Source organism: Uloborus diversus, chromosome 8, assembly GCF_026930045.1.
Source record: "Uloborus diversus isolate 005 chromosome 8, Udiv.v.3.1, whole genome shotgun sequence".
In the NCBI taxonomy this organism is placed as follows: Eukaryota; Metazoa; Arthropoda; class Arachnida; order Araneae; family Uloboridae; genus Uloborus; species Uloborus diversus.
This window is the reverse complement of record NC_072738.1, coordinates 69,773,452-69,788,674: the sequence shown is the minus strand read 5'-3', so window position 1 is coordinate 69,788,674 and position 15,223 is coordinate 69,773,452. Positions and strand designations below refer to the sequence as shown.

The 15,223-nt window shown below is 35.1% G+C and overlaps 1 protein-coding gene across 1 annotated transcript in view; it reads right to left on the bottom strand.

The window, feature by feature from the left end:
• Window positions 1-15,223, bottom strand: part of LOC129228154 (uncharacterized) — a 32,406-nt gene that overhangs the window by 12,185 nt on the left and 4,998 nt on the right. The window contains exons 3-4 of the mRNA XM_054862807.1: window positions 2,100-2,313; window positions 723-888 (exon numbers count right to left, since the gene is read on the bottom strand). Coding sequence (XP_054718782.1) covers window positions 723-888; window positions 2,100-2,313 — 380 coding nt within the window. The remainder of the gene's footprint in view (window positions 1-722; window positions 889-2,099; window positions 2,314-15,223) is intronic.

Here is a 15,223-nt window from a genome sequence, read left to right as displayed (position 1 = left end):
CTATCACTCAGGATTAGTTACTCAAAAAATAATTAAGGTCTGGCGGCCCTAGCCTCTCCTACTACTAGACATGGCAATTCGTTTCACTGCTCCGCCATTTTGTAACCCTTCATTTAAGGAATTCTAGCTCCTCAGAATTTGAATCTCTGAAGTTGGAAATTTGCATATGTTGATTTCAAAGGCATGTCTACTTGTATGAAATTTCATCCAAATCGGAGATGGTCGGGTGGGGAGCATTAATTCACTTGACATAAAATAGGCAAACATACGCTATGTTTGCGAACTTTTGAGCGTCTGGCAGCAACTTTGGCCCCCGTGAAGTGTCTGGCAGTATTTTTTATAAATTATCGATAATGTTCTGTAAAACATACATGAAAATCAGCTCTCAGAAAATAGGTAATATTCTTTTTTCTTTTTCTTTTTTTTTTTTTTTTTTTTGCGTACATTTAAACCCCTGATACCTGTAAACTGGCCCTCGGCCCAATCTAGCAGACATGCGCATGTTCAAAGTGCTTACTAACTCTATTCTATCCCACACAATTAGTTACTCAGAAAATAAGTAAGGTCTGGCGGCCCTGGGCTCTTGTACTATGACTACAGTTGGCACAAATCTAACCTGGCAGCGTCTAATGTTGTGATAAGGATCTGCGTAGTCTTCACAATGCCGCCAGGTTAGGTGTGTTCCTACTATAGTAAGTCTTAAAAGAATTTTTATTTCTCACCTTAGTGATAAACCTTGTTAAAATAGATGTGTCTCCAAAGGGTACTTCTACGTCCTGTCCCCCATAAATACCAGCTTTGACCGGACAGTCGCAAGGACGCTCTGGTGGATAAAACTGACAGGATGCAGATTTGAATCGTTTAAGATACTCGCAGAGAGGAAAAGTGCTGGGGAAAAAAGATTCGAATCAAAGTTAACTTGCACCTGGTACTAAAATATATATTGGTTACTCGCATTGAGAGTCATCTGGGAAAACTGTTATTAAACGCTGCCTCAAAGCTTAAAGAATATATGAAATGAAATAGTGGTTGATCTTATACGATTTGCAGTAAAGCAGTCAATAATTTTATAACGGAATTTTTCAATATGTAAGGCTCAGCGAGACTGCTATGCTTAAAAGACGTCGTAAATCTAGATGTGGATCTTGAATTTAACCCTCTTTGGAAGCACCAGTCTAAGATTTGTTGTTTCTGACTGAGTTATCCTCTATGGTCTTGAGAAGACGTTCAACTACCCTACCTTCTTTGGTTTTGAGAGAACGTCTAATTAAAATTTCTTTGGTCCAAAGAGGGCTTCCTATTGGTGCATTCTAGTCTTATCCTTTGAATTTCCTTCCACTCTTGAGAGAACTAGAGATATTTCTAGCGTAAACACAGACCAAAAACCTGAATTTACTACTTCTTATACAACTAGATCAAAATAAAGGTGTCCCAAAATAGACTTCGTTTTCAAAATTTATAACAGAAAAACGGTTAATGGTAAAAAAAAAAATTCTTGCAGAAAATTCATGTGGTGGGCCGCAAATTGTTTTCCACCGTGTTTTAAGTTTTATTTCAAAAAGTTTTCCATAGATGGCGCTGCAGATAGTAAACCTGTAAGTCAAAAGGAAGAATTTGAAGTTCACTGATTTTTCCTTCGATTGCGACATGTGATTGCAGGCGACAACGGTCGACAATTTTAAGAAAATGTTTTGTACTTTTTTTCATTAAAAACATTCTTCGAAAATTATGATGTTCTGTTCAAGTTTTGTTTGATTCACGGGCTTACTATTTGCAGCGCCATCTATTGGAAATTTTTTGAACTAAAATTTTCTACATTGGAAGGTAAAAATTTACAGCCCGCCACATGAATTTTCTGCAAGAATTATATTTTTATCATTAACCGTTTTCCTGTAATAAATTTTTCAAACCAGTCTTTTTCAGGGCACCCTGTAATTATGTTTTTGTCACCGGCTATGAAATAATGATTCATATATTTTTAGAATCTCGATCAGGAGACAGTAATAGAAAACAGCTGTGATATTTGGTAAATGAATCAACTTAAATTTATTTGTTTTCTTAGAGTTTTAAAATCAGTATTTCTTTTTAAAAAATCTTACCAAGAACCGAATCTTCCGAAGATACAGGGAATAGGGATTTCGACTTGCATTCCAAGTACCTTTCGCAAACGATAGTAGCGTGTTTCTAAAACCGCCGAAGGAGGTATGTCTCTGAACAGGACACCTTGGGCGGAGATGCTCATATTCTTCGTCATGTCCACTGGATCTGGATCTATGGTAAATGCAGATACTCTGAAAACACTCTCTTCTTGGCCTGGAGAAATAACAATGTTGCTATTTAGAGAAAATCAGCAAAATAACCTGGCATTCAGCACGACAATGCTATTGTGAGAATAAATTCAGCTATACGTGTTTGGCAATCAATCGGAAAATTTTATTGTAAAAATCCCCTGAAAGCGAAACTTAATTGCATTTTTTTAAAAGTATCCGGTCTTTTTGCTGAGTAATATACATCAAAACAAGCACATATTTATGTATCACAAAGTAGTATTTCTTATTACAATCACAAGGTTTGAATTTAAAATACTAATGCAAACAAGTACGAGTGGGCTTGCCAATTCACATTTTGGAATGAATTTGTGAAAAAAATTAATGCCTCCATTTTAATACCTAAGCACCTACAAAGCTTAGTAATATTAGTGTGTTTTAAAAATTTTTTTAGTTCCACTGAATCGATCAGGAATTGTAGAAATATCTTCGTCTTCAGAGGCGGCGAATGGGACTGAAAAGTGGGGGGGGGAGGGACAAAAAAAACGACAACTAAAAACCATAGTATTTTCAGCGGCAGCAAAAAAATAAGGAAAAAAAAGTACAAAGCTTAACTCGCGTTTTTCTTAAGATTTCGATGAATTATGTACACAATAACTTTCCCCAAAGAAACACTTGGACATGAATTAGACTTACGTTATTTACCCCAATGCATTTTGAGATGTCCCAAACACTTAGTAATCATTTCATTAAGCAAGTGTGGCTTGTTTTAGTTAAACTATTGATTTACTAATATCTAAAAAATGAATACATAAACTAAAAGTTGCTGCTTGGTCTAAATAATGTTTCGTAAACAGATATACAAAGTAAAACAAATAATTATTATCTGAAAGTTTTGACACTTCTGCTTTTTTATAATTTATAGTTTTGGTTTCTAAATTGGAAAAAAAAAACTTTTTAACAAAAAAATTGAACCGCCGAAAAAACTGAAAAGCAAAAAATAATAAACCATTTTAATTAAACCTTAATAACTAAGTTCTTAAACTGATGTAAGTATACCTAAGTATATATTTTTTAAATAATTTAGAGTTTTTAATTAACCTTAATAACTCAGTTCTTAAACTAATGTAAGTATACATAAGTAAAGTCAGACCAAACAACGTAAGTAGAAGCACAAATTTATAAATTACAGCAGACACGTGTTTCGGCGTTACAGGGAACGCCTTTTTCAATGCAAAAATAATGAGCTTATGGATGAAAAGACATCCGACATCTTTTGTCGGATGTCTTTTCATCCATAAGCTCATTATTTTTGCATTGAAAAAGGCGTTCCCTGTAACGCCGAAACACGTGTCTGCTGTAATTTATAAATTTGTGCTTCTACTTACGTTGTTTGGTCTGACTTTACTATTCAGCACAAAGGTATTTATTTATCTTATACATAAGTAGTTTTGAGTCGGTGCCAAACAAGCAAATTAATTATTTTTGTAAAGCGTGAGGCGCAGCGGTGGCGTATGGCGACACGCCCCTTCGCCAGAAAATGCCGAGCGTTCACGAAGTTAAACCCGAACGTCGTCGAGTGGTCTCGAAGAAGCACGTGTCGAGTATTTGGCTGCTACTGAGCTTTTGCCTCATATACAACAGTCAAAATGTTTATATCATTGTTCATCATACTGAAGAAGGATTTCTCATCTTGTTAAAAGCTCAAATAAATGGTTTTGTGGGTCATAGTATTATTCAGCGTAAGTATGGCATAACAACTGTAGCCGTTAATTGCATACATGATCCTGAAGATTTTTCTCACTGGTTGTTTGCCTCTCTCGTGCGAGGTCCCAAAGGTTTCAAAGCTCCAACGAGAGGTACTTTTTGTTGTATACGATCTACTAGTATTCATGATTTAATGATGGCGTGTGGAGGGAGCATTTTTTGAAACATTTATGTTTATCGCCGGACATTTCACATTACATTGCTAATTTTATTTGGTTATTTCTTTAAATTTAGGTAATTTAGGGATCTTTGTTTATTTATTGTTTGGCACCGACTCAAAACTACTTAGGTATACTTACATTAATTTAAGAACTGAGTTATTAAGGTTAATTAAAAACTCTAAATTATTTTAAAAATATATACTTAGGTATACTTACATCAGTTTAAGAACTTAGTTATTAAGGTTTAATTAAAATGGTTTATTATTTTTTGCTTTTCAGTTTTTTCGGCGGTTCAATTTTTTTGTTAAAAAGTTTTTATTTTATAATTTTTTGTGGCTATAAACTACTAATGTGGCTATAATCTGTATGCTTATATTTTTGATTACTTTTAAAATAGCTACCTACCTTACTTTAGCTGTTAACATATATATATATATATATATATATATATATATATATATATATATATATATATATATATATATATATATATATTATATATATATATAATCGTATTTTAACAATTATCTGTTGTGTTACTTCAATAATTTTAAAAAAGCAGGCATTATGTACTAACATTGATAGGCCTACAAAAAATGCTGCTCGGATGAGGAAAAGATGTTTAGAAGAATCTATTAATGAGAAAGAAAAAAGGTTGGAAGCAAACAGAAAGAGAATTACATTAACACGTTCACAGGAGAGTTTAGGTCAGCGCGAGGAAAGACTGTCGAGAATGAGAAGCTACAATAACGATAGGTTATTGCAAGAAGGTGATAAGCAGCGCGCTCGTCGTTTATATATGATAAGAGAGCGACTTTCAAATGAGAGTGAAGAGCAACGCGCTCATCGTTTAGATCTGATAAGAGAGCGAGTTTCAGATGAAATTGAGGACGAACGTTTGCTGCGTTTGGATGCTGCTCGTAACCGTTCAGCAATGGTGGTACTTCACGAATCTTCCGAGGAGAGAACTAATCGTCTGAGCGCCATGCGACAAGCAGCTCGCGAGCGAAGAAACCAGTGTAACGCAGAAAACTTTAAGAAATCAATTAATGTTTATGCTGACTTGTCGTGTTCAATATGCAAAAAAAAATTTGTATCCTCAGCAACGTAGGAAATTGCAAACTAAAAATTTAGGCTCTGTTTTGCCTAACGAACTGGTAGCTTTAGGTAATATAATTACTTGTTCACGATGCTCAAACAATATTAAAAAACATAAAACTCCACCTCAGGCCTATTGGAACAAAATGTCGGTAGCTGCAATACCTACAGAAATTGATGAGTTATCGGAAATTGAGAAACGTTTTATTTGCAGAGTAGTGCCATTTCTTAAAATAATAAAAGTTCAAAATCGTTTGAGCCAAGACTGGTGCAAAGGGCAGGCAATCCTTTTTGCTCAGGATGTGGTCGAGCTGGCGGAACAACTTCCGCTTGAACCTAATCAAACTGGATTAGTGCTCGTAGTAGAAAGTCGTGAAAATTTAGAACATTCTAGGGAGTTTCAAATTGATATAGGTAAACTTCAAGTGGCATTGCAGTGGCTCCTAAAGAATAATGCACTGTATAAAGATGTTCGTGTGCATTTTCCTGTGATTCGAATATTGCCGACCGTCAAACAGGTTGACGAATACAATGATAAGATGACAGCTATGAATTCAAAACGAAATCGTGTCTATACAATCCGTTCCATAGATGAGTCTCGTGAAATTGCTACCTATGGAAAGAAACCTCCAGATAATGTTGTCCCGAAAGATGTGAACAATTGTGGTGGACTTTTATCAGAGGTAAAACTTGCTGCCGAATCTCGTGTGATGTTGAGACGTAACATATCAGTATCTGACGGCCTCGTCAATGGTGCAATGGGTATTTAAAAAAAAATAAAATGGCCATCACTACGTAGGGATCAACTAGAGGAAGGAGAATTACCGGACTGCATATTAGTTAAGTTTGACGATGAAAGCATAGGAAGCAGACTAAAAGATAGCGATGGTTGTGTCGCCATACCTCCAGTGGTTGCAACTTTTCAAGGAACGAAAGGTTATGGTGACATTGAGCGCAGGATGTTGCCAATAATTCTATGCTGGGCCGTCACGGTACACAAATTGCAAGGTACGACCCTTGATAAAGCTGTAATAGACCTCGGAAAGAAAGTGTTTGCTAAAGGACAGGCATATGTGGCACTGAGTAGAGTAAAAACACTTGAGGGTATTGCTTTATCTGATCTAGAGCCAAATAAGTTACTACACAAACCTCACGATGAACGAGCTTTAGCAGAAATGCAGAGACTGAGAGCTCTAAATCAAGAGACTGACAAATCAAAAGCTCATTCATCGTGAGTTGTTTTTTTTTTTTTTTTTTGTAATACACAACTCAGTAATAAAAAATCTGTGAGCGAACAATAAATCACTCCTAATATCTCACCTTTAGATAAGGAATTTTTTCAAATTTACATGGGACCAAATTCTAGGTATACTCTTTCCAATAAAAAACAACTATCGAAATCAGACTATTCTGTAAAAGTTATGCGTCGTCTTACACGAAAAAAAGTAAAAAACCTGTGAGTGAACAATAACTCACCCCTGTTTTCCATCCTTTAGGATAGGAAATTTTTTTCCAAATTTATATGGGAACAACTTCAGGCTATACCCTTTCCAGTAAAAAAAAGAATATTCTAAATCGGACTATTCTGTAAAAAGTTATGTGTGGTCATATATAAAAAAAATCTGTGAGTGAACAACAAATCTCCCCCTTTTCCCACCCTTAGGGTAGGAATTTTTTCTCCAAATTTATATGAGACCAACTTCAGGGTATAACCTTTCCAATAAAAAAAGAATTATCAAAATCGGACTATTTTGTAAAAAGTTATGTGTGGTCATACATTAAAAATCTGTGAAAGAACAACAAATCAACCCCCTTTTCCCACCCTTAGGGTAGGAATTTTTTTTCAAAATTTTTATGGGACCACCTTCGGGGTATACCCTTTCCAATAAAAAAAGAATTATCAAAATCAGATTGTTCTGTAAAAAGTTATGCGTGGTCATACATTAAAAAAAATATATATACGTGTCGAATTGAGAACCTCCTCCGTTTTTTCGTCGGTTAATAAAATAAATAAATGAACCATAAAAAGTGCTTTCTCCCCCCCCCCCTCATCGCCACCCACTGTTCGCTTTTAAAGGGTTGAATCTCAAGGATGTCAAGGTAGGAACTCCAAACCAACACTTTTTGGATATGTTTATAAGAACACAGTCATCAAATCTAGTGAAATGAGCTCGGAGATGTTGAAGTGCGCTTCAGAGTTTTGGTAGGCAATTAAAATAATTACAATGAATGCCGAAATATCTTGTAATAATCATCTAGCAATTTGATTAGTAAACCTTTGAAATGTACTTTGAAATTTTGACAAGTGATCTTAACAAATCACGCAGCACCTCTTGGAGCCAAAAGAACCCGAGCTCGAGTTTCATCGTTTTTTTAGTTGCTTTTTGCAATGAGATGGTGACTTGGTAGTTTCCTGGTTTTCCCCCCACTAATAACCCAAATATAAAGCATCTATAGCTAGAAGCCCTTCAGGAAGCTAGTTATCCCCTAATATTAGATGCTTAAAGTTACAGCTTTAGAAAAGTTACATGACGAAGTAAACTTACTAATTGAAATAAAATATGATTACGCTCAATTTCCATAGAATTTATCAGCCTCAGCTGTTGAAGTAATTCTTTTAAATTATTGATATCTGCTCAATAGCAAACGGTGAGGTTAGTCACGTGGTGATTTCATTTTCATTACGGCGGTGATGCAACTCTTGTCTCAAGAAATTTCCTTCGTTGCTGGTATAGTAACAACCGCATCTGAAGAAATGTTTTTGACTATTTTGATAGTTTTGTATATATTTTAGCATATATATTTAAAAATTAAGTACATTAATTTTACATTCAATTACGGAAATAATAATCTTTACTATTATTATAAAGAGAGAGGGCGGATTTTTGTGTGTTTATATGTTCGAGGTAATCTCCGGAACCACTGCACCTATTTGAAAAATTCTTTAACTATATGAAAGGTGCTTTTTTACTGAGTAACATAGGCTATAATTCGAAAAAAATCCGATAAATAGTTCTTTTTTTTATTCAAATTTAGGCCCGAATTTCACGTAAATTGTATATTGTTGGCTATTAAAGGGGTGAAGAATTACTTGCACATATAAATATTATATATCGTTAAAAAGAGTAGAATTTTCTGCGTTCAAAACAATTTATTTCAATGCTCTAACTTAATTATGGCGGGAGTAATTTGCGTTTTTAACTCAAAATTTTTTAGGCTTAGCTGAAATTTAGGCACTGCTTTCTTCATTAAATCTATCAATAAAAAGTGAAGGAATTGTCCCACAGTTTTCTTTTTGACAGCATTGGAAAAAGCGAGATTTTTTACTCCAGATCTCTCTCGACCGTTGGTCGAAAAAATTAGCTTCTATCTTCAAAGAAAAAAAGGTTACAAGCGTTTTTAAATCAATTTCGAAATACGTATGTCATTTTGATTCAGGTTGTCAACCATTTTATTTTCGCGTTTCCATGGTTACGCTTTTTGAATCCATAGTGTATTTCCTTATTTTGCATCTGATTTCTTAAACTTATTTCATGTTTCCATGGTTACGCTTTTAAAATCCGTCTTTCGCATTTTAATTTCTTAAAAGTATTTTAATATCTGTCGTCATTGTTTGGAAGGGTAATTTTGCATAGTGTTTTTTTATCTTTTATTTAAGTTATTCATTAAGTTATTGAGTTATTCTTTTAATTAATTGTTGAATATATGTCACGGGGATATTTTGATAATTGGGAATCTGGCGATCTTTCTTCATTGGCATCAATTGTTTTAGCTCCAGCGCCTCTGCGCGAGAGGTATTTTTCCTTGCAAATTTAAAACAAAGAGATCGAAAACATCTATTCACACAGGGTTACTATAAATCAGCAGGGTTACCCAAATAAAATTATTTACGCCAAAAATTAAGCGACCGCGCCAGATTCTCAATCATCGAAATATCCCCTATGTCACTTGACACAATTTTTGTTCTCAAGGTAGACCGGGCAAAGCCGGGCAACGCAGCTCTTAATATATACAGATTTGAAAGCTACTGTTAATATGATTTTATACCTTTTGTTTGTTTGGCGAAACATTTTTTAATGCCAAAGAAAAAACATCCGCTTCACTGGCAAAAGGGCTGGGTTCCAGTAGCGTGGTCGCTTGGCACTTTAAGTGCTGAGCAGTTCAGTCTAGGATTATTGTTTTAAGGCAACCGTTAATGTAATTCATTGTTTTGGCGATTTGTTTTGAAAGAAAAGAAATTTTTGATTTGTTTTTTTGTTATGTACGACATTTTCTTCTTTTCTTCTGACGATGATTTTTGAATGTTGTTCCACGGGATGTTTTTTTTTTTTTTTTCGTTAGACGGATGGATTATGATAGCGTGGTTGCTGGGCAAGTTTGGCGATAAACAATAAAGCTACGGAATTATTTTTACATTTAAAAGATATTATTTGGTGTATTTTTTGTTTATTTGGCGAAATATTTTAAATTGCCGTAAAAACCGCTTCACTCACTAAATAGAGTTTTAAAGCAACTGTAAATCTAATTTAATGATTTGACAAAAAGTTTTAAATTCCAAAGAAACTTAATTTTTTTTTTTTTTTTTTTTTTTTTTTTTTTTTTTTGAAAAGGTTGTGTACGCATTTTATACAAAGAAAAACGATCATTTCACATCAGATGAGGAGGGGGCGTCAATTTTTTTATCCAACGGACTTCCATTAAATTTTCAGCATGGGCATCGCTGTGCGGGTACTGCTAGTGTATCTATAATTGATGAAAACCTAACCTGGCGGCATTGTAAATGCTACATCGATCCTAATCACAGCATTACGATGCTGCCATGTTAGGTTAGCACCAACTACAGTAAGAAACATATGATAGTGGAGAGCCGTACAGGATAACAACTACATACGCCCCTGTTTTTTTTTTGGGGGGGGGTTAATTTTATCTTTCCAAAGTGGTCATAGTGACCTAACCATTGAGGATGAACGAAAACAGATCATAATAACTAAGACCAAGGCTGTGAAGTCGAATGATTTTGAGGTAAAGGAGTCGAAAGGTTAAAAGTTTCAAGAGTCGGCGTCGGAGTCAGTCATTTTCCCTCAAAGTCTGCAACTCTGTCAGTGTTTGCGGAGTCGGACTGATTTTAGGGTACAGAAGCCGGAATCGGACTAATTTTAGGGTACAAGAGACGGAGTCGAAGTTGGAGTCAGACTGATTTTAGGGTAAAGGAGCCGGAGTTGAAGTCGGAGCCGAAGTTTCTAAAATTCCCGGAGTCGGAGTCGGTCATTTTTCCTCCGGCTCCGCAGCCCTGACCTTTCATGCCCGCAGCCTTTCATGACCTTGTCATGAAAGAAAAGCTAGTTTACATCACAATGACCTACTAATATGCGTATAAGATAGGTATATTTTTCATTTCGGCTGCATTTTAAGGGTTTAAGACCTGAAGAAGAAAATCATGTGCTTCAATGTATCACTTACGAGCTGTATAAAACCAGGAATGCCCTAAACTTTAATTTTGGGGAAGGAAATTCCCAGTTTACCAAATGAAAATCTAAATTTTATCGAATCATAAAATACGTTCATGTTCGCATACCTACATCAAATAAGAAGCGACATCAGACATCATTTTTAACAAAATAATAAGAAGAATACTGTTTCTGCAATATTGCAATACTGTTTCCAAATTTGTCGAATTTTCAGAAAAAAAATTTCTGAATAAAGTAATTTCTCTCCCATTGAGGCGTCCTGAACCTTCAACAATTGCAAGTATCAGAAAAAAAAGAAATGCGAATAATAAGTTAGAACAGGAAGACAAAGAACTTGTGAAACATAAAAAGTTCATAAAAATGCATATTTAGAGGTTATATGGCAGGCAATATCACAAAAAGTTATTAAGACTTGAGATCTAATTAGTAAGACCATAATCAGCTTTATCATTTACACCTAAACCTGTTTTTATGAGGTCTATCTCTCTCTATCTTTTTTTTTTTTTTGAGCAATCACATTGCTTATTGTTCTCATTTGACTGTTTTGAATTCCTATGATTTTATTTTCCCCCCGCCTCCCTCTGCAGCACCACCGTTGACCGGCCCCTCCCGATGCTGCTCCTCTAGCCAAAATTCTCCAGGTTGCGTCCATATCCTACACATACACAAGCATGCACACACACACATATGCACATACACACACACTCATGCCTGCACACAGACACAAACACACACGCCTGCACACAGACACAAACACACACGCCTACATACACACATACACACTCGTGATTGCGAAAAACATAATATGAATTCTAGAGGTCAAAATTCCTTTTTTTTTTTTTTTTTTTTGTGCGGTATATAAAAATTTCAGTCAGATTGGGAATTAAGTGGCAAAATTAGTTTTAAAACGACAGCGACGTAGTATCTTCCAAGTGGTGACATAGGCACCCCGATGGGAAGTTACTGTGATCTCCCAAAGATTTAGTCCAGTCAATAGGTAGAAAAAAACGGGCTTGCCTTACAAAAAATGGGGTTAAAGATTTTTTTTTAATTTGTATATACTAATGCCAATATGAAAAAACCAAGTTATCCAACACGAAAGACCTCGGGAGAAGTTTTGGGGGCCGAAAAAACCCCAAAATTTGTGACTTTGTGTTATTCTCAAAATATCTCAAAAATGGTTAAAATTACAAAAAAACTTCCAATACAAATGTTAAAGAGCAGTAAATTTCCTTCAACTGTTGTCATTACAACATTTTTGTAGCATGAAAAGCAAGCGAGTTACAGTTTCTTGAAAGTCACACTTTTTCTGAACATTTATTAGCGAAGTGCGTGAAAGCGCATCGGATAACGGAGGAAAAAAGGAGAAACGCCGGCAATCTGACCTTGGAAATCATTTGTCTTTCGCAGCTGAGGGTCAATGCCTCTGTTCCGTTTAACTTAAACAAAACACCTTCATTCTATCCCCCCCCCCCTTTTTTTTCCAAATGCGATGTATCGACTCAATAGTTGCTACTCATGTTGATCACTTCAGAGTTCGAGCAAGAGTATGTTTTATCAATCTGTGTGTTCTGTATTACAATTTTTTTCCAGAAATGATTACGCCTGACCAAGGTTTTTTTTTTTTTTTTTTTTTTTTTTTTTTTTAAATTTGCGAAATCAGTTTGAATGAACGCGAAATAAAGATTGTCAAGGAGAAGGGAATAGAAAATCTTCAAAGATGCAGCGCAAAACGTCAAAATGAAGAACATCAGCGTTTTTTGTAGGACTTAAAAGAAGTGACAATTCACACTGCCTGTCACAAATGCTATATCAATGAGCAATCAATCTCTTCCCTTGAAGTAATGGTTAAACCTAACATGTTAACTAAATTCCTCAAAAAAGATTTCTGACAAATTATAACAAGAATCGTCTTATTCAACTTCTTGAAACATATGTATTTCGAAGAGTGTGGCATTGAAGTCAGGCAGACTCAAGAAGATTCCGACTTACTTACTGTTCTTTCAAAGGCGAAGGAAATTGAAAAGGTTGTTATAGTGGGCGAGAGGATATAAATCTGCTGGTGCTGATGACAGCTTTAGGACAGCTTTTCAGCAACTTGTTCTTTTTAAAACCTGGAAGAGAGAATGCTTGAGATTTGTTTTTTTTTTTCCCCCACTAAATCCTTTAAGTTTGACACCAGCAATATTCTTTTCATCCATGCATTTAGTCGGTGTGATACGATTTCGGCAATCTTTGGCCAAGGGAAAATTAAGCTGTACAACATAGTCAAAAAAACTCCTGAAATTAAGGAAGCTATTGAAGTATTTATGAACCCAATCAGTCATCATGATGTCGTAGCTGCAGCTGGAGAAAGCATTTTGAAAATATTATACACAGGTGACTTAAAGTATTTGAACCTATCTTTGGATACTTTGCGATTTAATCATTTTATAAAACTAGTATACAGGGCCAAAATAAATCTTGCAGGGCTACCTCCAACTTTCGAGGGGGTGGGGGATGCTGGAAATTATCACTCATATCGGTGCTACCACCAAATTCAAAGTTGGTTGAGCAACATAATTGATCCAGAGAAATGGGGTTGGGAACGCAGAACGCAAGGTCTAATGCCTGTTGACACGAAAAGGGATTCAGTTCCTCAGACTCTTTTGAAGATTGTACCTTGTACCTGCAAGAAAAATTGCACTGGAGCCTGTTCTTGTCGCAAGGCAGGTTTAAAATGCTCCAGCACGTGCAAACACTGCAGTGGCACAAATTGTGAAAATGTTGCAGAAATTTCATCTTTGGATGAGATTGCCGAAAAAGATGATTTGTTCCAGGAGCTTTAAGAATCACCGCAACAAGGAGATGAACAATTAAAGGGCCACAGCTTCTTTCTACCCCCTACAGATTCTGAACCGGGAGAACCTGGACCTTCAAAACGACTTCGAAGAAGATAAACAGCGTATTTTGTTGTCATTTCTCTATTTGCTTTAAGGTCGAATGAATCTCTCTGTAATTTAGATATATGTATTAATATTCTACAGTTGAATTTTCATTTTGTAAGGTAATTCTTTTGGGTTTTCCATGCCTGAAAAAGTCAGTTTCTGCAGAATTTTTTCAAAGTGTTCATTACGTATTACTATTGTACCTTTATTTATTCATTATTATGTCTATTGTTTGCTTATTATCACCCTAATATTTATTCATTCACATTTATATTCGAATATTGCATTTTCGCTTGTAATAGAATAGATGGTACGAATTATGTGCTTTAAATGAATGAGAAGATTATGTAATTCAATTACAAACTGCAATATAATCATATGTGATTGGAGTCTGACTGAAGACTACCTCTGTCAGACTAGAAATATTAGTTCGTGAGCGGTGGGGGAGGGTTTATTATTATTATTGTATCAGAGCATAGGATGCATGACTGTGTTGATTGTTTGCTTATTAGCTGCCTAATATTCATTTCTTCACATTAATATTTAAAAATCGCATCTTTGTTTGCAATAATTAGACTAGAATGTACGAATTATATCCCTCAAATGAATGTATATATTGTGTAATCCAGTTACAAACAACAATATATCATCTTTTATTGGAGTCTGATGAAGACTACCTGTGTCAGATCAGAAAAGTTAGTTCGTGAGCAGTGGGGAAGTTTCTTTTTTTTATTATTGCATCGTCGTATGTGCTTTAAATGAATGCGTATATATGTATTTCAGTTTCATAATACATCGTTTGTTTTTGGAGTCGAGTGCGGACTAATCTGTCAGCCAGAATTGCTACTGTGTCCAGCGGGGGGGGAGGGGGGAGCAAGAAACTCAAACTACTCTAACTGTCGATAAACTCTCTGAAACTAAAGTTTCTATTCAAGTTCTAATAATTATGACGCCTTGCTTTCAGTGTGAAAGCTTTTTTTTTCGGAGTGGAGGAAAACTGCCTATTTTCAAAGAGCTATAGCAAGCTTGTTATTTGTGCTACAAAAAGTTGTAAATACAAAAGTTGTAGGAAATTTTATGTTCTTTAAACTTTACATTTAAAACTTTTTTCTAAGTTGAACCATTTCGGAGATATTTTGGAAAAAACAAAAAAAATCATAAATTTTTGTGGTTTTTCGGCCCTTAAAAGTTCTCCCGGGGTCTTTCGTGTTGGATAACTTGGTTTTTCCATGTCGGCACCAATATGTACAAATTAAAAGAATAAAATCTTTGACCCTATTTTTTGCAAGGTAAAATGTATCTATTGACTGGACTAATTTCCTTATTCGGGAAATTTTTTCCTACTACTCGGCAAAAATTATCACTTGGTTTATTTTGATTTCGTTTAAATATTACAATTTTGTAAGTTTTTGAGTTATTTTCTATGTGAGACTTTTTTTATGCGGTCCCCATCTACCGCATAAAAAAAAATTTTGTTAACTGTGTTGCGAAAACAACTTTTTAAAGGTACTCGTGAAGCTTTTTTTATGCGATTT